Source organism: Doryrhamphus excisus, chromosome 4 (genome assembly GCF_030265055.1).
Source record: "Doryrhamphus excisus isolate RoL2022-K1 chromosome 4, RoL_Dexc_1.0, whole genome shotgun sequence".
Lineage (NCBI taxonomy): Eukaryota > Metazoa > Chordata > Actinopteri > Syngnathiformes > Syngnathidae > Doryrhamphus > Doryrhamphus excisus.
The window spans coordinates 20,104,411-20,131,240 of NC_080469.1; the positions used below are offsets into that span (position 1 = coordinate 20,104,411).

The 26,830-nt window shown below is 44.6% G+C and overlaps 2 protein-coding genes across 4 annotated transcripts; one reads left to right on the forward strand and one right to left on the reverse strand.

The window, feature by feature from the left end:
- Nucleotides 1-199: 199 nt before the first annotated feature.
- On the reverse strand, nt 200-4,981 carry grsf1 (G-rich RNA sequence binding factor 1). Its single transcript, XM_058069758.1, has 10 exons — nt 4,481-4,981; nt 4,199-4,340; nt 3,976-4,131; nt 1,597-1,731; nt 1,388-1,526; nt 1,208-1,326; nt 924-1,021; nt 703-838; nt 414-506; nt 200-342 (listed from the first exon to the last, which is right to left on the reverse strand). Exons 1-9 carry the CDS (start codon nt 4,673-4,675, stop codon nt 454-456), a joined length of 1,173 nt encoding a protein of 390 aa, XP_057925741.1. The 5' UTR covers nt 4,676-4,981; the 3' UTR covers nt 200-342; nt 414-453.
- Nucleotides 4,982-7,732: 2,751 nt separating this feature from the next.
- On the forward strand, nt 7,733-25,954 carry jak2b (Janus kinase 2b). Of its 3 annotated transcripts, XM_058069736.1 has the most exons (24): nt 7,733-8,247; nt 10,198-10,467; nt 12,414-12,537; nt 12,611-12,728; nt 13,140-13,285; nt 13,901-14,192; nt 14,414-14,533; nt 16,161-16,318; nt 16,393-16,504; nt 16,685-16,871; nt 18,823-18,947; nt 19,040-19,174; nt 21,771-21,858; nt 21,950-22,077; nt 22,250-22,388; nt 22,520-22,671; nt 22,765-22,915; nt 23,020-23,156; nt 24,062-24,251; nt 24,360-24,484; nt 24,551-24,723; nt 24,787-24,904; nt 25,018-25,131; nt 25,382-25,954. In XM_058069736.1, exons 2-24 carry the CDS (start codon nt 10,212-10,214, stop codon nt 25,481-25,483), a joined length of 3,390 nt encoding a protein of 1,129 aa, XP_057925719.1. In that variant the 5' UTR covers nt 7,733-8,247; nt 10,198-10,211; the 3' UTR covers nt 25,484-25,954. The 3 variants fall into 3 exon arrangements, with proteins under 3 accessions (XP_057925719.1, XP_057925721.1, XP_057925720.1); XM_058069738.1 differs by lacking the exons at nt 7,733-8,247; nt 10,198-10,467; nt 12,414-12,537; ... (1 more) ...; nt 13,140-13,285; nt 13,901-14,192 and having other exon boundaries at nt 14,414-14,522; XM_058069737.1 differs by lacking the exons at nt 7,733-8,247; nt 10,198-10,467; nt 12,414-12,537; ... (2 more) ...; nt 13,901-14,192; nt 14,414-14,533 and adding an exon at nt 14,559-15,956.
- The last annotated feature ends 876 nt before the right edge of the window (nt 25,955-26,830 follow it).

A 26,830-nucleotide genomic window follows, 5' to 3' on the forward strand; every position in this document is an offset into this window, starting at 1 on the left:
TGGCTAAGGTTTAGTAAGATTGCGGTTTCAGCCAATCACAGAACTTGGGTGGGCGGGTGTTTAGAGCATGTCCAAACAGCGTTTTGCCAAATGGAAGTACAACCACTACTGTAACCTCGTTGATGTCAAAGGTAAAATATACATTATGTCCCCGAAAAAAAAAATGTCCACGTCATCTGCACATATTGAACTCCCTGTAGCACCTCATTTATCATTTCTGGCATAGGTGTAGAAAAAAAGTAAGATGGACACATGTGGAGGGATGTATTTTTTTATATTACCATTTAATGTGGTACATAAATAAACATAACGGAGTCTCGTGCTTGCAGTGTCGGCACTTTACTGAAAGAGAGGGGGGAAAATGTTTTAATCCGTGACAAAGGAATCAAAAGCAAAGAAATACAATTCCTCACCCGTTTTTTTTTTCAAGCAGACAGGGTCTGCTCTGTGTTTTCACCTTTCGTTGTTAGAATCAGAGTTCAGGAACAATTCAATGTATCGTCCTCCTAGTTTACAAGAACAAAAACATTGGCATCCGTTGGTAACCTCTTGGTGTACTTCTTCTTAATTAACTCCACTAGATGACAGCAGCTCTACTCCCATGCATTACTTTTACTGTAAAATAGGCATCATATTAAAATGTACGTTGTGTCATGTTCTGCTGCTCGGGCGGCAGTCCCATGCAGCCCACCACCGTCTCACCTATGTGCATTCTATCGTGAGACATGGCCGCCACGGCATCCTCGTGACAGCTGAAGTAAACGTCGGCCTCGCCACTGGGCCTTCCGTCGGGACCGAGCTCCAGCTGGATCTTGGACACAGAGAGCGGGGAGAAGAACTGTAGGAGACAAGAACATATTTGAAAGAATAGAAGCACTGTAATGTTGCTGTCGGGGGGGGGGGTTGGTTTCTTTGTTTGTGACCTTAATGATGTCTTCTCCAGAAGAATGGAAAGGAAGTCCTCTCAAGTGGACGAGATGTGATGCCAGGCCGGAGGTCTTAGAAGGTCCCGATGCAGTAGCTGTAGCAAAGGTAACGCTCTTTTAATCATATTAAACATATGCAGCAGTATATTATTACAATTTTCATCTACTAAAGATTGTTTTTTATTGGTATTATTTGGTTTATTTTACTATTTGATATATTTCTATAGTACTAAACTATGCTATGATAATTAATTGGGTGATGGTAAGAAAAGACGTCTAACCAGGTCTGATGGCGGAGTGTCCAGCAGGGACTCTCTTGTTGGCATCTCGGCCTTGTGAGGGCGAACTCCTCCACCTTGACTGCAGTTCTTGGCTTGTACTCGGAAACACTTCGATGTATCTGTCACGGCGCAAGACGCGTCACTTGAATGCAACAGCACGGGAGAAACGTGTGAGACTACCTTTCCCCGATGAGCTCTCGGTCTCTCCGCAGGGCTTCGTCGGCTGCTTCCTGCGTGGAAAACCAGACAAAGGCTTCCCCCGAGTTCCTTCCTCTGTGGTTCGTGATCACGGTGATGCCTTTGTCCATGATCTCCAAACCTTAAATAAGTACAGTAAACACATTTAACTAACTTACATTAACTAAGCGTTGGCAGGTTCATGTCCTTACCAGAAAAGAAGTGGGCGATGTCGCTCTCTGTGCTGGTGAAGGGGAGACCACGGAGCCGGACCACCCGAGTGTCGGCGGGGAACTGAGTCGCCTTCTTCAAAATTTCTTCGGCATCACTGTCTGTTATTTCGTATACTGTGAAGGAAGGAGCAGAACGTCAGGCACACAATACAAGCTGTCCTTTCGTCGTATTGACAGCTGCCGTTTCCAATGTTTTGGTCAGCTTTTTGGGCCACCCGGGGGGGTAAAGTTATTAGAAACAGCTCTCAGCATGATGCCGTTTGTTTGTTTGTTAGCAGGGCCGCATAAAAACTACTAAACCGGTTTTCTACCATACAGTGCATCCGGAAAGTATTCACAGTGCTTCACTTTTTCCACATTTTGTCATGTTACAGCCTCATTCCAAATTGTATTAATTTAATCTCTTACCTCAAAATTCTATACAAAATACTCCATTATGACAATGTGAAAAAGTTTTTTCTTTTGACTTTTTTGAATTTATTAAAAATAGAAAACTAAGAAATCACATTTACATAAGTATTCACAGCCTTTGCCATGAAGCTCAAAATTGAGCTCAGGTGCATCTTTTTTCCACTGATCATCCTTGAGATCTTTCTACAGCTTAATTGGAGTCCACCTGCAGTAAATTCAGTTGATTGGACATGATTTGGAAAGGCACACACCTGTCTATATAAGGTCCCACAGTTGACTGTGCATGTCAGAGCACAAACACCAAGCATGAAGTCAAAAGAACTGGCTGTAGACCTGCGAGACAGGATTGTCTTGAGGCACAAATCTGGGGAAGGATACAAAAAATTTTCTGCTGCTTTGAAGGTCCCAATGAGCACAGTGGCCTCCATTATTCGTAAATGGAAGACGTTTGGAACCACCAGGACTCTTCCTAGAGCTGGCCGGCCTTCAACTGAGCGATCGGGGAAGAAGGGCCTTAGTCAGGGAGGTGACCAAGGCCCCGATGGTCACTCTGTCAGAGCTCCAGCGTTCCTCTGTGGAGAGAGGAGAGCCTTCCAGAAGGACAACCATCTCTGCAGCAATCCACCAATCAGGCCTGTATGGTAGAGTGGCCAGACGAAAGCCACTCCTTAGTAAAAGGAACATGGCAGCCCGTCTGGAATTTGCCAAAAAGCACCTGAATGACTCTCAGACCATGAGAAACAAAATTCTCTGGTCTGATGAGACAAAGATTGAACTCTTTGGTGTGTATGCCAGGCGCCATGTTTGGAGGAAACCAGGCACTGCTCATCACCAGGCCAATACCATCCCGACAGTGAAGCATGGTGGTGGCAGCATCACGCTGTGGGGATGTTTTTCAGCAGCAGGAACTGGCAGACTAGTCAGGATAGAAGGAAAAATGAATGCAGCAATATATAGAGATATCCTGGATGAAAACCTGCTCCAGAGCGCGCTTGACCTCAGGCTGGGGCGAAGGTTCATTTTTCAGCAGGACAACGACCCGAAGCACACAGCCAAGATCTCAAAAGATTGGCTTCAGAACCACTCCGTGAATGTCCTGGAGTGGCCCAGCCAGAGTCCAGACTTGAATCCGATCGAACATCTCTGGAGAGATCTGAAAATGGCTGTGCACAGACGTCTCCCATCCAACCTGATGGAGCTTGAGACTTATTGCAAAGAAGAATGGGCAAAACTGCCTAAAGATAGGTGTGCTAAACTTGTGGGATCATATTCAAAAAGACTTGAGGCTGTAATTGCTGCCAAAGGTGGATCAACAAAGTATTAAGCAAAGGCTGTGAATACTTATGTAAATGTGATTTTTTTGTTTTCTATTTTTAATAAATTCAAAACATGTCAAAAAAACCTTTTTTCACATTGTCATAATGGAGTATTTTGTGTAGAATTTTGAGGTAAGAGATTAATTTAATACAGTTTGGAATGAGGCTGTAACATGACAAAATGTAGAAAAAGTGAAGCGCTGTGAATACTTTCTGGATGCACTGTATATTGTGGAGGGGTGGCGCCTGGGCGAAGTAAGAATGTTGTCGATTTTGAACCAGGTTTGGTTAAAGGATAATGAATCAGGAAATAACATATTTTAATGTTCGTTTTTAAATAACATTCAAAATTCATTTTGAGAGTTACAAGAAAAATAAACTAAATTTTTCTCTTTGACCACATGTATTAACAAGTCAGAACCAATGTTGTACTGACAAAAAGGCACAAATTGTTTAGCCAGCATTAAATGCAGCTGACTAGTTCATCGTTACCAACAGTACAGCAAGTGTAGCGCATGCAGAGACCGATAAAGCTGCTGGATGACATCAGGAGTTGCCTACAGCCACACAGCTCTTGCATTGGACAATTAGCGTATCTAATGATGTGTAGAAAGGAGTGTAAAAAGCCAACCTTCCACGTAGCGAGGTCCGAGGTACTGTCTGTGCTTCTCCAGGGCTTTTCTCACGTCCTCCTCGTGCTCCAGCTCGACGAAGGCGCGTCCCGTCGGCCTACCATTACCGTCCACGGTCATGTGGATGCCTGACGCACCATCGCGGATCCGGCACTCTGAAGCACACGCGTTAGATCTTACTTTGGGTACTTTCTGTCGCATGCATGCAGTCAGCACTCTCACCTGAGAAGAAGTGGACGATGTCCTGGACCGTGCACGTCCACGGAAGACCTTTGACCTGGATGATGTACAGATCCTTCTTCTCGGGCTGCACGTCGGCCTCGTACACTGGCAGGGGAGGATATTCTTCTTCCTCATAAGGTGCCTGAAACATACGTATCTACCTGGTTATAACACGACTTTTCTATAATGCTCGGAAGCCATCTCATGTGGTGCAGGTGTACCTAATGTTGTGTCCTGTGAGTGTATGTTTACATACGTGACTCTAGCTAGGTTAATGCTAACCTTGTTGCACAGGCTGCGCTGGGTGGTCCATAAGGTGGGCTGAAGACCCCGAAAAGAGTCCGTCCGGGTCTTGGACGTCCATGTGGACCTTGGGATGAAACCACACCTGGTGGCTAGACCCGCAGAGGGGGTTACCTGACTCACCGCCACACACCTACGTAGTAGCGTCAACACTGACCTAAAGCTCCGAGACATGCTAGCATCGAATCTGGAGTGGCTTGAAAAGATTCAAACACAACAGAACAACAAAAAAAGACACCTATTGTCTGGCATGTATGGCATTAATCTAAACAAGAGCCAATTTGTTTTCAATTTAAGGGGTAGAACCTCCTCACGTGGGTAAGTCAAGGACGACAGGCGAGTCAAACGGAAATTACTTTCGATATCCGGTAAGAATTTTCAAAATAAAACTTTGCTAACCCGCGTGAAAAGAAGCATTCGCTTTATGTTCAAGAACATAACTTAATTCAATGTAGTGACAAATTACTTTAGCAGTTGAACAATCCATCATGTTACGTGTATCGTCAACCATGCTGTGGCTTTTATTTATAATTAGCACGTTGCAATAAAGTGATGTATTTACTATTTCCTCTGTTAAGAGTGACATCTCGCATGTATAGTGCCATCTAGCGGTTTGGATGCTTTAAGAAAACTACTGTATATTTGTGTGTGATCTGACCACATATTGTTGAACAATTGCTAAACATGAGAAAAAAATCAGAAGAAATAGTAATCGTATTTCAAACATGTTTTACAAAACATAATAAAAACATAATAAATATATATAGTGATAGATATATAGCTTATTCTGTAATGGAAAGAATAATTGTGGGTGTAAGAACTGACAGAAACAATGTCAAATGCAAAATACAGATTATACAATTAAATAATACGTTGGTTAAGAAAAATAACAGTAAAAACTGACATTGCACAGTATAATGAATAATAATTATTGATAATAATAAATGAATCAATTCATCATAAATGATATCAGACACTGTTGTATTACCTCCATAAACCTTGTAAACGGAATACACATGTTTCGTAAACTGGTCATCTTTGTGCAATTTGTTCTATAATTTCACTCCACATATTGATATGCTAACATTTTTAGCATTGCGCAAGCAAGCAGTACTTCTCTGTTCCCCGCCCGCATTTCTCACTCCACCCTTATTTTCTCTTCTGCTTTATGTATTTTTGTTCATCCACTTCCTCCACTCACCTACTCACAATCGTTTCTCCTCCTTTGCCCCCCTCGTTACATGCCTGACTCACACAACAAATTCACAGCTACCATGGAGAGCTTGAAAATGCTCTCCAAAGTAGAAATGGGGTGGAGCAAAAATAAATTAGACTAAGCAATACACTGCAAAGAAGCATTAAAGAGGACCTTTGATGGTTTTTCTACTTTTTTGACCTATAAACGATAAACGATAACAATGAGGTTCGCACATTTGGAAGGAGACTTCCTTATATGGGCGTTCCCAGGTACAAGCTGTATAAGGTATTGGCTGTACAAGATGAGTGGGACCAATCACAGTGGAGTGGGCGTGCCTGGAGGCAGACCATTATGGAAATCCAGCTGGAATAGGTGCAGACTCTGGAAGATCTAGAAAGCTTATCATATAAAGAAATCAATAAAGAAAGATTATCATGTGTAGCTGCTCTATAGGAGTCCACAACTCAATACAAAGGGCTGAAAATGAGCATAATAACAGCCTTTTGACATATTGTCTGAGAAAAACGCTGTGCAAATAAAGTTTACTTGCTTTAAAAGACAAAATCCTGGGAAATAAATGTGGATTGAATGTGATGTGTGTGTGTGAGCTTTCTCTCAAACATCTTCAAACATCATGACAGTTATGGAACAAAAAAAAAAATCACCATGCCTGAGCCGGAGGATCCCACTGGCTGTATGTCAAGACATGGGACCATCCTCGGCCCAAATGAAGGCTGTTACTGGGGCTGAGTCTCCCTTGACGGTCCTGATGGCTTCCAATGTTCGTGGCATGACGAGGAGATCCCACCGGCACAGTGGAGGGGGGCGCCATCATGATCCTTCAATGGAACAATGGAGCTTCAGGTTGTGCAGGGGAGTCAAAAGGCAGTCGGCTATGTGGAGATGTTGCAGGGGGCATCCCTTGTGACTGAAGGCCCTCGTCTGTGTGATAATGACTGGCTTTTTCAACAGGACAACACTCACAAGGGGCGGCATGGGGGTCGAGTGGTTAGTGCGCAGACCTCACAACTAGGAGACCAGGGTTCAATCCCACCCATCTCTGTGTGGAGTTTGCATGTTCTCCCCGTGCATGCGTGGGTTTTCTCCGGGTACTCCGGTTTCCTCCCACATTCCAAAAACATGCTAGGTTAATTGGCCACTCCAAATTGTCCATAGGTATGAATGTGCCCTGTGATTGGCTGGCGACCAGTCCAGGGTGTACCCCGCCTCTCGCCCAAAGACAGCTGGGATAGGCTCCAACAACCCCCGCGACCCTCGTGAGGAAAAAAGCGGTAGAAAATGAATGAATGAATGAACACTCACAAGCTCACTCTTGGACCATCCACTGGCATCCAACATACCCAAACCCACTTTTTGGGGTCATTAACAAGAATGGTGCAGCAACTCACCTACTCCTTGTTTAAATGCAATTTCATTTAAATCTAAATTCTTGCAAATTTTCAACTGGTCTTAGAATTTTGTGTTTATTTATATGAAGTTGTGGGAATTTGTTCTTTTTTGCTGTGGTGTAAAGTACCAAGACGATATGATGTAACACAATCTGCCTTTATGTCTTTCCTCCTATTCGCCATGACAAGTCAGGTGATGTGGTCTATGCATTTGGATAGATCACATGGTGATGTGATGTGCAGCAAACAACCTGTGCATCTTTCAGGTTCTTTGTTTATTTGAATGAATGACACGGTATGTTTTCAGAGTTTTTTATTTGGAAAATTGTATTTATTAAAAGTTACAGTACATAATAGGTTTGTATTGTTTATATTTTTGTAAGGGCAAACCATGCCACCATCAGCGGGGGATGAACTACTTATTGTCCCCACTTAAGATAGATTGTATTTTTTTTTTTAATCTCAAATCTCGTTTGGAGTACCTTCAAGTACCCACATATTTTATTTTGAGGGTATTCAGAGGGCCAATAAAAAAAGGCTGCAGACCGAAAATGGTTCCCGGGCCTCACTTGTCTTTTATAATTCGGCGTGCGTATGATTCTGATATTTCCTACAGCCATGAACGCATCATGAGGCCAGTGGGAGAGGCCGGGTGTTGACTTGAGACTTCGGCAGCTTTCAAGCTAGCAAAGCCCAACAAGTGGATAAGTTGTCAACATGATGAGCGGATGTTATGGCTCCATTCTCCTTTCCATTTTCATTGTGAGCAAGTGGGTCGTCTCATGTCGATAATTTACCTCGCCGCCGTGGGAGCATTGTTGGCGTTTTGTTTTTAGGCTTAAAGTCATGTCGCGGAGATAAGACAGACAGGAGTGGATAAAGTTGCTCGTCGGAAAGGGGAGCGAAACATCATGGGGATCTGACCGTGTTTGGCTTCCCGTTGCGGGATAGCCACCTGAAACCGAAATGGTGGTTATTTGGACTGAAAGGTGTCATCTACCGGAAGAATTATTAATATAACTTTTTGAAGTGAGCCGTGTCAAAGTCGCCCGTCCTGGCTGCACTGCTGGCCTAGGAAGCTAGCAGCCGCTAGCTAGCTTAGCTAGCTAACCGCTGGCTGCTGCTGCTCACCTTCCAAAGTAAGGAACTAAATCATTTTTTACATTTTTCAATGTGATATTACATACGCCGAACACAAAACATGATTTTGTGTATATGTCACAAGTAGGGGGTTATCCTACGTGCAATCCTCTGGTCCAGCTACTGTTAACATTCTGTGGCTGTTTACTTGCTTACCTGTTGACTGTGACCTGCTATTATTATTAATGTCTTTATTCATATTAGGGGTCATGTGTAAATGTGTTATGACGCTATTTTAAGCGCATGTCATTTGTGAACCACGCCAGTTTTTTTTTGCAATGAAGCAATTAACCTTTGTACTGTGAAATGCGGTTAGTTTTGCTGAACTGCACAAAAACTCAACTTCCGGTGAGTAAGAATTGCAATGCAAGCTACAAACGTGCCCCTTGTTGAAGGGTTGAATAACTGCTGTCTTGTCTTATTCCACTGACCTGGATTTAACACTTTTAAGGGGAGTTCTAATTTACAAAAAGCACAAGCATTGAGTAATCAGTTCTGAAAATGATCATCTAATAGGGGGAAACCTATGCATGACATTTACACAACACATTTCACTAGAGCTGCAACAATTAGCCCATTCATCAAGGACTATTTTGGTATTTTTTTTACATTCTCAACTGTAGAGGAAAATTAGTTTCAAGTTTCATGAAAACACTACTTGTTGTTGGAGAAAGTCTCCATAAAGCAGAGGAAAAGCATGCATTCAACCAGCCTTCTTGATCTCCAACATCAAGCACTCTGCTTGCTTATGAGTGATGTGTGACCTTATATTTATAGATGCATGACATTATGTTGATAGCCATAGCATAAAGATGCCTACTAGGGGTCTCCCCGTCCAATTCTAGCTAAGTGATGTTGGCCGTGTGTATTTTTCTTTAAAGTCTGTGAAAAGACTGGTGCAAAACACATCACCCGTGGTGGCACAGAAGTTTAATGCGACCAAACCAACCTCATTATTATTATTATGCTCATATTTCGTCCACTTGTATTGAGTTGTTGTCTCCTATGAAGCAGCTACACGCAATAACCCACACTGAAAACGTTTTCGAATTTTGCAGAATCTGCACCTATTCCATTTGTGCTTCCTGCCAAAACTGTCTTAATTTATTCCACCCATGGCCCGCCTCCGGACATGCCCCCTTCACTGTGATTGGTCACACGCCCAAAGTGCTTCCTAACTATGAACCATATAAGGAAGTCCGCTCGTCTATGACATCACAAAGGGACAGTTTACCACGCCTTTTAAACAGTGTTTTGAGCTATCCCAAACTTCTTTCAAGGCTGACTTCCAAATGCGCAATCCTCATTACAACATTAGAATCCAACATTCTAATTACATTTATAGGTCAGAAAAGTGGAAAATCATAATTTTTTTCAACAACCAGCGGAACGTGAACAGAAAACCTGTTGGAAGTATTATAATAAGAGAGCAAGATGAAATGACACTTTAAAAAAAGCAGTTAGCATGAACATAATAACCACGTGTAGCTCGTCCGTGGGACAAAAAAACCGAGCTAGCTAGCTGCCGCCAGAGAGGCAATGAGATGAGAGCCAGGCAAAATGTGTAAACAAAGATGCCAGAAAGTGGAATTAGCTTTAATGACACGACTGTGGCGTCATGAAAAGTGAAGGCCTCACCAGTGCTCATGAGGTGAAGATTCGTAGTTGACATGCAAGTGAAATAAAGACGTTACGCATTGCGAAATTTGAAAATAATAAATCTTTCAACCTCAGCCTTAAAATGATGAGGGCGTGATGTGCCAGTGAAGCCACTCCTTTATGTCAACATTGCTAATTGTCACACTTGACAACAGGTGACGCCGAGAATGCTAGCTTGCTTCACTTCTGATGCATATTCTGCCTCTGGAGTGAGAGCCCCCCCCCCCCCCCCCCCCCCCCCCCCAAAAAAAAATCTGCTTAAAGTTTTGATGGACTTTTTCTTTCTGAAGGCGGCACGTTGCAGATGGCCTCCCAGCAAGCCACGGATGCGACCACGGGCACATGCATCGCGGCGGTGCACCACCACAATGGGGACGCCCATCGGGAATGCCCAGATACGACGAGCTCCACCGTTGCCGCCGCCGCCACCGTGACTGGTACCGTACTGAGGCTTCATTTCTACCACAGCAGCCAGGGAGCATCCGACTGCAAATTCCTGGGCTACCCAGCCGGCGATTATGTGGCTGAGGAGCTGTGCATCACCGCCGCCAAAGCGTGCAGTGAGTACCGTGCTGCAGAAAGCATCCACACAGGCAGACCTTCTGAGATAAGGTTATCAAGGGGTCACAGGGAAACCTCGTTGCAGTAAGATGAGAATCAGTAGCTTGTTTGTCTTGAATGAGTGTGTTTACACGGCGCTGGTCGCCATACATTCATCCTTCCATGACACGACGTAGTGGGGAAGGTGTGTTGCCTTGCCTGCATGTTGCTGGAATCCAACGTTGCGTGTTTGATGGCAGAACAAACACAGCTGACATTCTAAGCAAACTTTATTGACCTTTCGCTCACCTGTGTTGACAGTAAAAACACATATTTATTCCCTCAGCTGTTAGTTGCATCTATCTTCTTCACCACTGTGTCTTGCATATTCTTTGAAATGTCGCTTTTGGTTGCCTTGGAATTTATGCTGCCGATTCCGAGACCGATCATTCCTAACTGAGATCAGCTGATACTGGTCACATGGCTTAATGTAAATATTTCAATTCATTCATGAGTGCTGTTGCCCAGGGGCGTCGTCGTGTAAGGGGGAAAAGTTAGGACAGTTCTGTAATTATAAAAAATAAAAAGGACATCCCCCCCACCCCCATTTGATTTTTGTATGTATGGGACACAGAAGGGCTGCACGGTGGACAGTGGACAGTGGTTAGCGAGCAGGCCACACAGCTAGGAGACCCGAGTTTGATTTCACCCTCGGTTAGCATGTTCTCCCTGTGCATGTGTGGGTTTTCTCCAGGTACTCTGGTTTCCCACATTCCCACATTCCAAAAACATGCTAGGTTAATTGGCCACTCCAAATTGTCTATAGGTATGAATGTGAGTGTGAATGGTTGTTTGTCTATATGTGCTCTGTGATTGGCTGGCCACCAGTCCAGGGTGTACCCTGCCTCTCGCTCGAAGACAGCTGGGATAGGCTCCAGCACCCCCGCAACCCTCGTGAGGATAAGCGGTACAAAATGAATGAATGAATGGGACACGGAATTCCTGTCTGCACCCCTGCTATTTGCTTTACGATCTAAAACAAGGAACCATAAAATTGCGGGAGCACCAAGTAATACGACCGAAATGAACGGATACCGAATGATCCGGTTCACCGAAATGAATGGTTTTGCCCACCACTATTGAGTCGCTGTTGACAAACTTCACAGCTTATGGGGGTTTCATACAAAAAGGTGGCTTTCGGTGTGACTACCTTGTCTGATGGAGCTCTAGCGGGGCTCCGTCTGTGAAATATTTCCTTCTACGTAGCACGTATCAGGTAGCGGGGCTCCAACTGAGTGAGCAGTCAAGGGAACTTGGTGTGTTCTGTCGGATTAAGATGTGTTCATCTTGTCGGATGAATTCAATTATTTTTCGGGTTATTTGCTGAACCTTTTGACTGTCACGCACATATGGGCGAGCGTTGCACAGCGACACACCGTGCGCCGGGAAAACTCACCAATACTCCGCCAAGTGTTAGTTCTCCAATGCCGTGTTGATTTCAAACTTTTTAACATGCTCCCTCCATGTGTTTTAGGATGCAAACTTTACATCTCTGTCACCAATGGCGGACATGTTTGTTTTGTGGCAAGGAAAGAGCAGGGGGACGCCACCAAGACATTTGAGCAGGATACTACATACACCGCAGCCTGCCGTAGTCGAACCCACAGGTGTTGGGTTTGTGCGATCGGCATTGGAAGGCATTATCAGCATATGCCGTTGGCTGATTGGCTGATCCGGATCGAACGGAGCATCGCTAGATTGCCTTAAATTTTCCGAAATAGCCTACATAAACACCTGCTTCCAATTCAGTTTCTGTTTTTTGTGTTTTAGCTAATTAAACTCCCCCCACGAGTATTTGCATGGGATAATTTGGGACACACTATCTTACCACAGGGCTTTAATTAAGAAGGAAAGCGGTTTGGATTGAACCTTGTGCGTCTGACATGATGTGCGTTTGTTTCTTCAGGTATATTGCCTCTGTACTTCAGCCTTTTTGGCCTCTTCAGGGAGCGTGACCGCTTGTGGTTCTCGCCCAACCACATTTTCCGCCTTGACGAAGCCGCCTCAGAAGATGTGTTTTTCAGAATAAGGTAGCCCGCGCCACCGTCGGAGCCAAGGTTTTCTTTCAAATGCGGCATCTGACGGAGTTGTCGTTCACCGCAGGTACTACTACCCTGGCTGGTACAGCGGTGGTGCATCCCGGGCGTATCGATATGGGGTCGCAAAGGGATCCGAAAGTCCCGTCCTCGACGATAATGTGATGACGTACCTGTTCTTTCAGGTGAGTAGCTCATTGTAGAGATGTAAAGATGTATCAAGCCGATTATGACATATAACTCTGCACTTCAGTGCCACGCTGTCTTGGCCCATATGGGTCGGGCTTTACCTCTGTGATTGAACACTGTGCTTGTGTAGTATTTAATTCTGGTCGGAATGCCAGCTCGCACTGTTGAGTGGATGGCATATCAGTTGCATGGTAAGTACCACCCCTTTTTTCATGCTTTTGTCCTTCAACAAAGCTGTTTACTTTTCTATTAGCCAGCTGTCGGGGACCCGACCACCAGCCACAGGCGGTGGTTGTTTGGCAGTCGAGATTACACCATGTCTGGTGTCCTCAACTTTGTCTGGGAACGCTGATAATATTGTTGAAAGTCTCCACTGTGCTAAACGACCCCCTCCTCTCTTCACGCAGTGGAGGAGTGATTTTATCAGCGGCTTGGTCCAGATCTCCAACTCCCATGAGATCCAGGAGGAGTGCCTAGGCATGGCTGTGCTGGACATGACTCGGACCGCCAAGGAGAAACAAATGCTGCCGCTGGATATCTACCACACCATAAGGTACCACAGACACAAAGCTTGAAATTAAGTACATTTGTGTGTCTGGTTTGGATTGTTTTCATATTCTAACAAGCTGTGAGATGCTTTATGTCAGAATAAGTCCCATTTCTATGGTTATCATTATACTTTTCTTTGTGGGCTACAGTACTAACATTACACTCACATTTCAACAGCAACATCATGCTAGGTTGGTGTATTCACTCCCTTGTCTCAAGCTTTATTTTAAGCTTTGTAGTGAAGCCTGTTTTTTTTTTGTTCCTTTTCAGCTTGTATTTGATGTTCGTTCTCTTAAAAGTGGAGCAAACAAGGGAGGGAGATGGTAGATTTTTGTCACGTTTGGTACTCATAAAAGGGCCATACCTGGGGGTGTCCATAGTGCGACCCGCACTAAAAATAGAATTTAGCAAGAAATCTGTTTAACAAAAAAAAACGGTATTAATTTTACAAGAATAAAGTCTAAATATGAAGAGAAAAATGAGAGACTCATAACTTTACGAGAATAGCACCATAATATTATGAGCAATGAGCAAAGTAATGTCATTTTAGTAGCAAAACATCTCGTAATATTATTAGAGACAAAACGTCCATTAACTTCCATCCTGCTCTCCCCTCCAGCTACAAGTCCTTCTTGCCCAAGGAAATGCGAGCTCAGATCGAGGACTGCAACTTCCTGACACGCAAGCGTATTCGCTTTCGCTTCAGGCGCTTCATCCAGCAGTTCGGTCAGTGCCGCACTACGGTTCGTGACCTCAAGCTCAAGTACCTCATCAGCATGGAGTCCCTGGAGAAGGCCTTCTACACGGAGACCTTCCAGGTCCGAGAGGTGTCCAACGGGCAGCTCGTCATCCTGGTGGCGGCAGACACCGGCATCCAGTGGTGCCGGGAGAAACTGAAAGATTCCGACCAGGTCGGTGCAGCGCGCGCTCACATTGCACACGTTACTGTATATATGACCATATCGGCCTTCCAGCAAGTGTTCCTGCTGAGATACGTGTGGTCCAAATCTCCAAAGCAGGAGGGGAACCACATGTAAAGAATCCAAGTGTAAAAATGCAAACCTTCCTCGGGCGGTTTCAGAATAAATGAAAGCATTTCCAGGCATTCCCTGACGCTGATGTTGTTCTTCAGGAGCTGCAGACGCTGTGTGACTTTCAGGAAGTTATCGACATCGGAATCAAACAAGCCAACAAAGAGGCCACATCCGAGAGCCGTGTGGTCACCATCAACAAGCAAGATGGCAAGATCTTGGTACTTTCAGCTTTTTAGGACAAAAGGGTATTAGTTGTAGCCCAGATCAAACAATAACGCCAAGTCTCCCCGCTGCTTAGCGCAACATCCAGCGTATGGTTATGTTGCTAACTGTATACAGTCATCATTCTCGATATTGCAGTACCATTTCAGCTCCCTCTCGAAATGATCATTGCTTAGTGGTAGACTTGATTAGTCCAAACATATTCAAATACAAGCGATATGAAGTATTCCGGTCGTCTTGTCTTGTTCTCTCGGCTGACACCCCTACTGTTAATGAATGAACCCTTGGTTAGCGTCATTAATCTGTTCCAGAAAGTCTGGTTTGAACCAAAACAGGCACAAACGGAATCCTTTTTCCCCATGATAAATCATGTCAATCCAGTTAATCTATTCCAGTAAGCCCAAATTCTTAGCACACAATGCACTTTGATAGTTTTCCATGCAGAAAACAATTTCAAAGGCATCTCAATGATGACACAAAGGCACAAATGAGCATTTAAGTTTACTTTTACTTTCATTGAACATGTGATTCTTGATGCGACTGTTCCCAGTTCAATTGAGTTGAATTCAATTCAATAGTATTTTTCACATTCTCTATCAAAGTGCTGGCACTTGAAACTTTCAGTGGCTCACTTTTGGCTCATTGAGTTGAAATAACTCAATGTAAATAGGAAGGAGGTGTCCGCGCGGCGTCTCACAGCCACATCATGTCTCGGGGAACACTTGCATCATCTGCATTGTTGTCATTTGGAACGGTTTTATGGATGGAAAACTATCAAAATGTGATGATGTCACAGACGGGCAACATATCTGACTTCTTGTTCCGGGTGTTTCGTTGTGCAGCTTATCAAGCTAGCCTCTTTGTTAGACGCTTTTGTGCTTAAAAATACATAAAGAACACAGTTGGAATCACGCAGTGTATTAATTAATTAAATACCAAATACTTAGTTATACGTTTTTAGACATCAAAAAGAGGAGATGACACAACTCTCCACTAATGGATTTCGCTACGGAGCAATTTTAAGCCAACAACAACAAAGGCCACAGAAATGCATTTCGTAATAGCTCAGCAGAGATCATGTGGACGGGAAAATCAGTCATGACAGGAAGGAGGAAGTGAGAGAGCTCGGGGGAGGGTAGTGTGCAGAAGGTTACCGGTTGTAGGGGCATTTTAACGTGTGCCACACAGTTCATTTCCATTTTTGTTTTTTAGTGGGGGCATGACAGAAAATAATTGAGAGGCACTGGTATAGCTTTATGTAAAAAATTGTGTCAAAGTTATGCTTGAAATGTATCACAAAAAGCTGGTTTTCTCCTTTTTTTTAGTTGGGAACTGATATTTCCCTGGAACTTACCTATGTTCGACTTCCGATTACTATTTTTTTTTCTGACGAAAGACGGGAGTCTCATCTTTCTTTTGGTAGGTTCCATGTTTATATAACCTTGTGTGCCTTCAAAGATGAGTAAAAATCATCTCAAATCTTTAGAAAATGGCTGGGATTGAATGATATAAAAACACGACAGACGCACGCCGTATTGTACACTAACTGGAAAATGTACACAGGATTTTTGATGTGGACTGAAAAAGACAGTATATATGTTCGGCCTTTTCCATGTCTTTCAGGAGTTGGAGTTCCCTGGTCTGCCTGAAGCTCTCTCCTTCGTGTCGCTGATCGACGGGCACTATCGGCTCACCACAGACGCGCACCACTACCTTTGTAAAGAGGTGGCGCCCCCTAGGCTGGTGGAGGCCATTGCTTCCCATTGCCACGGACCTGTCTCGTGAGTTTGAGTCTGAAATGACTTTAAAGGAGCCGAGACCTCATCTGTTGAGCTTTCATGTTGTCCTGTTGCAGGATGGAGTTTGCCATCAGCCGACTTCAGAAATGCGCAAACAAGCGTGGCCTGTACATTTTAAGATGTAGCCCAAAGGACTTCAACAAGTACTTTCTGACGTTCCCCGTTGAGGTACACACATGCATAGGAATGTGTCTAAATACTGACTGGAAAAAATGGTTTTAAAAACATGACATATGAGTACCTTCATCGTGAAAACATTTCACTGGCATTTGCTGTTGACGCACGAAGAACCAGACAATCTGTGCTCCGCTAGCTTGATCCAGCGATCCGTCACTGTGTTGTCCTCAGGTGTACGACGCCGTAGAATACAAGCACTGTCAGATAACCAGGTCTGCCAGCGGGGAGTTCAACTTGAGTGGAACCAAAAGGAACTTCAGCAGCCTGAAGGATCTGCTCAGCTGCTACCAGAAGGAAACCGTGCGCTCTGACAGCTTCATCTTTCAATTCAGCAAGTGCTGTCCGCCCAAATCCAAAGGTAAACCCACTCCCGGGCTTAAGCGTGCACAAAAACAGCCACAACCCCCCCCCCCCCCAAAAAAAAAGACTATTCATGAGTAAATAAATTCATCAAAGTTGCAGCTTTTACATCTATAGCTGGCGACCATTTGAGAGGTGCAAAATAATAGAATCAGACCCTCATCATCATACAGCACAATCATGAATCAGTCATGGGATGCCATTAGAGGGTGTGTCCTCCTATCACGTGGACACGTTACGCGGCTCCTTTAAACTAAAAGCCATGCTTACCAAAGTCAAATCAACCAGGACGCTATAAATGCCGTACAGTTTTCCACCATGTTTGCGCCGCTGTCACACGTTTTGTCGTAGCCGCAACATCACTGACCGTGACGCAGGCAAAATCAACAGGCAGATTACGAAATATCATCACAAAAACAATCTGTCAGCTGCGTTGATGCATGCGTTGTGAGAATGTGCCGTACTAACATGACAGATATTAGCAGGAAGTTGTGTGTAAGGCTCCAGCATCATTGCTGGTTATCAAAGTTAAAACTGAAACTTTTTAACTTCTTTTTACACTTACTACTTTTTACACTTACAGGCAAGGATGTTGCGCACCACACCTTCTTGAACTGTGACACTTATTGATTTGGTAATGCAGTGGTTAACTACTTTTACTCTGAGAGTTGAGCTAAATGCTGATGTGTTAAAGTCTTAAAATCCTCCATGTACAGTTCATGGAGATGTCTTTGGGGTGTACCCCGCCCCTCACCCCTGAGGCAGGCTCCAGCATACCCCCGCAACAGAGAAGATGGATGGATGGAGGTTACTAGTGACGTTACAAGAGGTGCCAGGGCTTCGAAGCGTGTGTCGAGTAATCGAGTGGGCACTTCCGCGAAGCGTGTACCGAGGCTTGATTCACTGGGGGGAGGGGCCGGAATTGATGACGTCCGAAGCCTCGCTGCCCGGCTGTACCACGTGACGGCTTCGGGAAAAGGTTCCGAATTTGCCGCGACGTTTGCCTGTCACTCAGTGATATAAACCCCTCAGGCTTAAACATTAAAATGTGGGGTTTTGTGGTGAGAGTCAGTCAGTTGACTATACGGTTACGTTAGTTTGGAGTTCACAGAGAGAAGATATGGAGCCAGCTAGAAAGAGGAAATTGTGTAGAAACATTTTGACTTGATCAGTAAGCTAAATCAACACTATGAAGAGCTGGTATGTTTGCATTTCAAAACCTGTATTTTCACTGTTTGTCATTGTTATTGAGAGGTGAAGTGCTTATTGTGTTTCAAGTAGTTGGGGTACAATAGTAACACCTCATCCATGTTCAGGCATTAACGTGCCTTTCATGAACATAAAGATGAAACTGGACCTTCACCCATCTATGGTAAGGTTAATAGTACTACATTATAATATTAATATATTATGGTATTACCAACACAACCATGAGGAAGCTAGCCATATCACATGATACATGGCATTTATGGACAAGAAAACATTCAGTATTTTATATATACTGTATATTTTATCTTACACTTTGTAGAGTAATCATTTGGTTATACAATTTTTTGTAGTACATAACCATTTCCAAGAGCCAAAAACACTTCAATGCATTCAACGCATCACACATGAAGATACCTCCGCCTGTAATTGTATCCAAGGCCAGCAGGTGGTTTCGTGTGCACATAAAGCTTCAAGAAATGAATCCATTCTCGAACCAGTTGACTGAAATGGTTCGAAACCTCATGGGGCTTCATCTGGCCATCACTAGAGGTTACTATTGCCTGTTGTTAGATCATTTAAAACTGCAATCAATGCCTTTTCTGGTGATCATGTGATCACTGAACAATTACTGACACCTATTGGCCAATGTAGAATGCTGCAGTCGCAACTGCCCTGTATTCTTGTGCCACGCACTTGCATTTGGTTCATTTTTACTAATAATAGTAAATTGTTTTCTTTAGAGAAGTCCTGTCTGCTGGTGTGTCGGAGAAACAAGGCTTCCGAAGTGCCTCCCTCACCCCCCCTGCATCGACACAACGTCAGCCAGATGGTCTTTCACAAGATCAAGAAAGAGGATCTGGAGTTTGTATGTTTGCCTCATTCAGAATCAATAACAAAACACGTCAAATACTTGTAATAGTTGCAGTAACTAAACTGCAATCATTTCACTTTGTTCAGATGGAGAGTCTCGGCCGGGGTACGTTCACCAAGATCTTCAAAGGTGTCCGCAAGGAGCTCGGAGACTACGGCCTTGTGCACCAAACCCAAGTCGTCATGAAAGTCCTGGACCAGGCCCACAGGAATTACTCTGAGGTCTTTTTACATTTTTTTTCCCTCAGCTATCGTGGAAAAAACAACGCGAGTAATTGAGACGCACATAAAAAATAACTTCCTTACCAGTGTACACACAAAAGTGTAATTCGAAAAGAAGTAAGAAAAAAATATTACAATGCATAAAAATAGTAAAATAAAATGTACTGTTAAGACTTAAATGTCTTGAATAATGGAATTTAAAAAATGACAAATTACATAAAATATAAAAGCTGTCAATAAAAGTTTAAAAATAATAATACATTTACATTTTTTCCCCAGCTATAGTGGTAAAAACAATGCGCATAATTGAGACGCACATAAAAAATAACTTCCATACCAGTGTACACACAAAAGTTTAATTCAAATAAAAGTAAGAAAAAACATTACAATAAATAATGCAAGTGACTTAAAAATGGGTACCTCCGTGCAGCCCAATAATAACATGATAATGGTAATTAATGGCAATAATAACAGGGACTACTGTTGGGGTCTGGCCACCAGACCGATGTCCAGAACAGGCATTGATTGCAGGTTCAAATTGATCTGTTGCAGGTTCAAATTGATCTGACAACAGGCACAATAATAACATTCATTCATTCATTTTCTACCGCTTATCCTCACGCGGGGGGTGCTGGAGCCTATCCCAGCTGTCTTCGGGCGAGAGGCGGGGTACACCCTGGACTGTTGGCCAGCCAATCACAGGGCACATATAGACAAACAACCAGTCACACTCACATTCATACCTATGGACAATTTGGAGTCGCCAGTTAACCTAGCATGTTTTTGGAATGTGGGAGGAAACCGGAGTACCCGGAGAAAACCCATGCATGCACAGGGAGAACATGCAAACTCCACACAGATATGGCCGAGGCTGGAATTGAACCCGAGTTTCCTAGCTGTGCGGTCTGTGCGCTAACCACGTGACCTCCGTGCAGCCCAATAATAACATTCATTCATTCATTTTCTACCGCTTTTCCTCACGAGGGTCGCGGGGGGTGCTGGAGCCTATCCCAGCTGTCTTCGGGCGAGAGGCGGGGTACACCCTGGACTGGTCGCCAGCCAATCACAGGGCACATATAGACAAACAACCATTCACACTCACATTCATACCTATGGACAATTTGGAGTGGCCAATTAACCTAGCATGTTTTTGGAATGTGGGAGGAAACCGGAGTACCCGGAGAAAACCCATGCATGCACAGGGAGAACATGCAAACTCCACACAGATATGGCCGAGGGTGGAATTGAACCCGAGTTTCCTAGCTGTGCGGTCTGTGCGCTAACCACGTGACCTCCGTGCAGCCCAATAATAACATGATAATGGTAATTAATGGCAATAATAACAGGGACTACTGTTGGGGCCATAACCCAGACAAGCTAAAGCTAAACTCAAACTGCCACTAAGGTCTCCTCTGGAACTCATTTACGGTCACACACACGAGCAGGAGTTTAATGGCTTATTACGCTTAGTTAGGTCCACCAGATGGATATGTTTCACACGCTTACTACATGTTCAAGTATAAAATGAATAAGTGTTCACCACTAATGAATGATCATTTAAGATTATCCATGGGAGTCACGGTCTGGCCTTTAGCCTGGTTGTCAGGCTACCTCTGAAACCGCACTTCCGGCTTTAAGCTTCATCGGGCTCTAGGGTCACATTATCGCTGAAACATCAAAAGGTCTTTTGCATAATGGGAAGCTTTGTTTTTTTTAACCGTGCGATTGTGGCCTGCTGAATCAGTGCCCATGACACAGTCGTTCCCTTGTGGTCGTTCTATGGTGGTGCAAGCCCGTTGCCGTGTTAAATGTTTCTTATGTACGATTACTGCTTCTTTGGCATTACATTACATTACAATCCATTGGCATTATACGGGGAAAGAAAGCACGCGCTGAAGCAAAAGCTTGTTTATTGTTTCCATTTATCCCTGGTGCGTTCTTTCAGCATAAGCAGCTCTAGACGTTCTTCAGCTTTAAAAATGGAGGCCAGCACTCGGCACTGGACTGCTGCGGAAAGTTTGTTTTTGATCCAAACTAAATTTCAAGACTGGACGAACGAAAAACTTGCAATACGGAGTGGAAGAAACACTCGGGGAAGTCAGTATCACGTGATGTTGATGTTACGTTTTACTGCGAATGCCCCATTGACTATTGGATTACTGTTTTGGACATTGGACTACTGTTGGATTATAGCGGCGCATGTAGACAAGAATTGGAATATTCCTTTCCATGTATACCATTGTTTTCGGGAAAAGTCATTCGGAAAGAGGAAAAACTCATGTAAACGTGGCTATTGTCTTGTATATTGGTGGCTTTACATGGCTTTATACTTGTTTACATTTGTTTACACTTCCAATATAGCAGACATAATAAGAGGAAATAAGTCATTTCAGACGTAAATGTGTTCCCTGGGGACCTTACTGGCGTCTGGATAGATGGGTGGGGGACAGGAAGTGACGCCGGAGATCCAAGCACGAAACAGTTATCACTGATGAAAGTGGGTACAGAGTGAGGAGGCAGTGTTCAAACCCCGGTGCAGCGAGGGACTACTGCTGTATTGATTTTATTGACTGTTATTGGTGTTTCTCCACTGCAGTCCTTCTTTGAAGCGGCCAGCGTGATGAGCCAGTTGTCCCACAAGCACCTGGTTCTCAACTATGGCGTGTGCGTCTGCGGCGAGGACAGTGAGTCAACATGCATCATGTTTTATGTCTGCTAAGCTGTTATTAGACCCTCTGGCTGTCACGCTCATTAAACACATCCTGTCACTCTCAGACATCATGGTGCAGGAGTTTGTGAAGTTTGGCTCCTTGGACACCTACTTGAAGAAGAACAAAAACGCATTGAACATCCTCTGGAAGCTGGAGGTGGCCAAGCAGCTTGCCTGCGCCATGAACTTCCTGGTATGACCCGTTATATATTATATATACAGTTTTTATACAGCATTTTCATGGAGGTAAACTTGGAGTTGCTTTTTGAGTAGTCAGTGTACAGCTTGTATAGCAGTCTCAAAGCGAGTCAACACACCACCATTATAGCTGGCAACGTAGGTCAATCTGTGTCCCCAACATGTAGGAGGAGAAGCACCTGGTCCACGGAAACGTCTGCGCAAAAAACGTGCTCCTGATCCGAGAGGAGGACCGCCGGGCCGGGAACCCTCCCTTCGTCAAGCTGAGTGACCCCGGCATCAGCATCACCGTCCTGCCTAAAGACGGTAAGTCCCATGCTCCTTCTGCAGCATGTCATTCTCCCAGTCAACCAGAAGAGGGCGGTATTGGGCACCCCTCAATGATGCATGTGCCTTCTTAAGTTGCTCTGCTTCAAAATGATCTCGTTTATGTTCAGTTTTGATCGAGAGGATCCCGTGGGTGCCTCCCGAGTGCATCGATGACCCCGCCAACCTGAGCCTGGCAGCGGACAAGTGGAGCTTTGGCATCACACTGTGGGAGATCTGCAGTGGCGGCGAGAGACCGCTAGCGGCGCTGGACGACTCCAAGGTGATGAATCCGTCCACCCTTAAGAAAAACTGCCAGCTAGCTTTTAATCTCTTAAGATGACCCCTCTGCCAACCCTTGGTTTGTGCCTCGTAGAAAAACCTCTTCTACGAGGACCAGCATCAGCTTCCCGCACCCAAGTGGACCGAGCTGGCCAATCTGATTAGCAGCTGCACCGACTACGAGCCCACGTTCAGGCCCACGTTTCGCGCCGTCATCCGTGACCTGAACAGCCTCTTCACGCCAGGTTGGTGCACCCCGTGTGACCGCACACACCTGTCACGTCACAGCGGGCGGGGCGAAAGGGGACCGCCTGCGTCACCTGACCTGTAAACGACCTTCTGCTGTCAGACTATGAGCTCATCGTGGACAGCGACATCCTCCCCAACCGGACGGCAGGATTGGGCTGGGCGGCGGGAGGCCTGGAGAGTCGGGATCCCGCCCAGTTTGAAGAGAGGCACCTCATATTTTTACAGCAGCTGGGGAAGGTAAAGTATGACGCAAGATGTCCAAGCTATTAATCACTTTTATCAGCTTATGCTGCGTTACGTACGTAAATAATTACCTTTACACCAGTCATTTTATTTATTGTTTTATTTATTTATTCTTTTACACTTTAAGTCCTTTGAAGTCCCCTGTATTTATGTTTTCATTTATTTATGAATGTATTCATACTTTTTTATACTGTAATATCAGTGAAACCAAGTGCAAATGTATTTTTAAAAAATCTTATGTCACCTATTGGAACATTAATACACAAAATTGTATGTCCAAAATGCATTCAAGAGGAATTAAGTCATTTTGTCAAGAGGACGAATGTGACAACTGTATGCAAGGACTCCATCCGTCCATCCATCCATCCATCCGTCCATCCGTCCATTCATCCATTTATACTCTAATGCTTAAATTAAAATGAAAAAAAATCCACTAAATAGGGCAAGAAATCATCTGATTTCACCTCAAACCAAAGAATAAGATGACTCGGACATCTGTTGTATATTGCATATTTTTGTGCTTCCGGCTTCCCAGCATGCTCTGCAGCACGCTTTGTAAAAAGTGACTAAAATTGGGTGTTACTAAAGTTAAAGTAGTTGTGTATTATTTCCCGTAGTACTAGTAGATACCCTAAGAAGTGTTTGGTCTAGGGACCCCACACTCCACCCCCCTCATTCACCCTGCGCCACGTGTTTGAGAGCCCTGGCATTTTTAAAACATGTGTTTTATGGGTAGGTAACACCCCAATTGGGGAAATCTACTGTAGGAAAAAGCAGACATTTTGGTACATTTGACTGCTTTTGAGACTGGAAATGCAAAAAAAAAAAAAACTGTCCCCGGCATCCAGCCCATGTTAGCCCAGCTACGTGATTCCGCTTTTATCCCGTTTTTGTCGCAGGGCAACTTCGGCAGCGTGGAGATGTGCCGCTACGACCCGCTGCAGGACAACACGGGCGAGGTGGTGGCCGTGAAGAAGCTGCAGCACAGCACCGCCGAGCACATTCGGGACTTTGAGCGCGAGATCCAAATCCTGAAATCTCTGCAGCACGAGAACATCGTCAAGTACAAAGGCGTCTGCTACAGCGCAGGTACGCTTTGACTTGGCCGCCGGTCGGGAGCTGAAGCTGCTGACTGGAGGTTGCCAGGCGCGCTACACGGCGGTGGTCTACATCAGTCTTGTTTTTCCCTCCTCCCAGGCCGACGTAATCTGCGTCTCATCATGGAGTACCTCCCCTTCGGAAGCCTGCGAGATTACCTGATGAAGAACAAGGAGAGGATCGACCACAAGAAGCTGATGCATTACACCTCTCAGATCTGCAAGGTGTGCGCTTTTGCGTTGGCATTGGTGTGGTTTAGTGGCCACAACCTTGTGTTTTTGTCTGCACAGGGAATGGAGTACCTGTCCAGTAAGCGCTACATTCACCGTGATCTGGCAACCAGGAACATCCTGGTGGAAAGCGAGCTGAGGGTGAAGATTGGCGATTTTGGCCTGACCAAAGTCCTCCCTCAGGACAAAGAGTACTACATGGTCAAAGATCCCGGAGAGAGCCCCATATTCTGGTGAGTCCACCTCCCTCATGCTGACATGCATCGCTTCCTGACACACTGGCTCCTTTGCTTCAGGTACGCTCCCGAGTCGCTGACGGAGAGCAGGTTTTCGGTGGCCTCGGACATGTGGAGCTTCGGCGTGGTGCTTTACGAGCTCTTCACCCACAGCGCCAAGAACTGCAGCCCCCCCGCGGTGAGCCAGAGCCACACGTTGATAGCGACAATATGTCGCATGATCAGACTTGTAGGAATGGAGCTGACTATCACGGCATTGAATAATAATGTAATAACGACGCCACGCCACAGATATTCATGTCCATGATGGGCAACGACAAGCAGGGGCAGCTGATCGTCTACCACCTCATCGAGTTGCTCAAGTCTGGCAGCAGGCTGCCGCAGCCAATCGCTTGCCCCTCAGAGGTAAGGAAGCGTTTTTTGGAGGAGCTGCAAAAATGCTAGATGATCAACTGCAGAAATCCCGAGTCAAAGATCCTGTATTTGCCAGGAGCTGTTTTTAATGGATCACTTCAAAAATGCTAGTGAAAAATCTTCTACAGGACAGAGGTGCTGTGCTGTTTTTAGGAAACCGCTGCATAAATGTTTGTGCTACACTTGGGCTTTTAGAGAAAGCGCTGGAACGGTTTTTGACCTTTCTGTCTTTGGTGCCCAGATGTACGAGATCATGGAGGAGTGCTGGGACAACGACCCCGGCCTGCGTCCGTCTTTCAACGAGCTGACCCTGCGCATCGACCTGCTCAGGGATTCCCTTTAAACACAGGAGAGAACAAACACCCTAAGTGCCGCCCTCCGTCCCCTCTTAAACTTGACTGTGTGCAGCAGAGCAGCTGTGTGGACCCCCACCCAACATGTCCGTGTCAAAACGACAAAATGCTGGGGTCTTTTATTTTGTTTGTTGAAGATTTTAAAACTGTATTATCAACTGCGAAGTAGTGAATTGTGTGTTGGTTTGTTCTCCACATGAACAGCTAGCAGGGCTAGCTGTCACCATCACGTGTCTCCCCTCTCCTAAAAGTATTTTTCACTGTGTGTGTGTGTGTGTGTGTGTGTGTGTGTGTGTGTGTGTGTGTGTGTGTGTGTGTGTGTGTGTGTGTGTGTGTGTGTGTGTGTGTGTGTGTATATAAAGCTACAGTATATATTTGTGTACATACAGTATGTCCAGATTTGTGTTTTTTTCTAACATACTAGAGCTGGAGATTAAAGACCCTCTATTGCTTTAAATTGGTTTTGTTTTTACTTATTTGCTGTGTTTTAACCACAACTTTATTCTGATGGGTGCTGGATTTTCAAATAGGACGTGCTGTATTGTGAAATCCGGAAGTGTAGCTGTCTGCCGTGTCACTGATCTGCCTTCGGAACTAAAGTGGCGGATACGGAGTTTATTGAGGATGGTTATCACCTCGTGGCAGTTTAAATGTACTTTTAACCGTTTCGGTGGATTTCTGTTTTTTGTTGTGATGTAACTGGGAGAACTGGAGATGGAAAAGACGACAACGTGACGGTTGGATTAACTATATTTTCGACCTGACCACTTCAGAATAAGAGCTTGTCTTTTTTGTAGAAACGACGGACGCAGAGCTCCGAGCTGCCAAAAAGGGGCAAAATAAAAGCAGCCGACGAGTTTCACCCGTTGGTTTAACATATAATGACCACACTGGGTGCTCTTTTTAATTTTGTGATTTTAATTTTTGACGAAACGGCACGTGCGTTTGTGATTGTAATGTTTGACGAAACGGCACGTGCGAAACGCGGTGCTATTTACACAAAAATGGCAACAGCTGCTGTTTTGCTTAAGTTTTGGTTGACTTACGATTTCTTACAAGTGTGAAATATTTTCATTAATCTAGACAGAAGAAAATGTTGGTTACTGTTGAATTTAAAGTTATTCTTTAATCTGTATTGGATAGGCATTCCTACAACCCGAACGTGATGACGTCATAATTCAACTCAGACGATGACGTCAAGACGTGTCGTGTCTCCTTCCTCAAGAACTTGGACCTCTCAGGCCACTTTGGGGTCATGGCCATCACCAACTGCTGCGTGACCTCCACCTCCATTGCCATGTTTCACATCAGAGGTAAAGCACCACTCATTTCTTCCC

Excerpts from the sequence above, each read along its gene's own strand:
- grsf1 (XM_058069758.1), bottom strand. The coding sequence starts at position 4,675 with ATGTCTCGGAGCTTTAGGTCAGTGTTGACGCTACTACGTAGGTGTGTG. Across the intron at positions 4,341-4,480 it reads AGCGCAGCCTGTGCAACAAG|GCACCTTATGAGGAAGAAGA; the intron begins GTTAGCATTAAC and ends CGTATGTTTCAG. Across the intron at positions 1,527-1,596 it reads CATCGCCCACTTCTTTTCTG|GTTTGGAGATCATGGACAAA; the intron begins GTAAGGACATGA and ends TACTTATTTAAG.
- jak2b (XM_058069736.1), top strand. The coding sequence starts at position 10,212 with ATGGCCTCCCAGCAAGCCACGGATGCGACCACGGGCACATGCATCGCG. Across the intron at positions 18,948-19,039 it reads AGAAAGAGGATCTGGAGTTT|ATGGAGAGTCTCGGCCGGGG; the intron begins GTATGTTTGCCT and ends CACTTTGTTCAG. Across the intron at positions 24,252-24,359 it reads AGGCGTCTGCTACAGCGCAG|GCCGACGTAATCTGCGTCTC; the intron begins GTACGCTTTGAC and ends CCCTCCTCCCAG.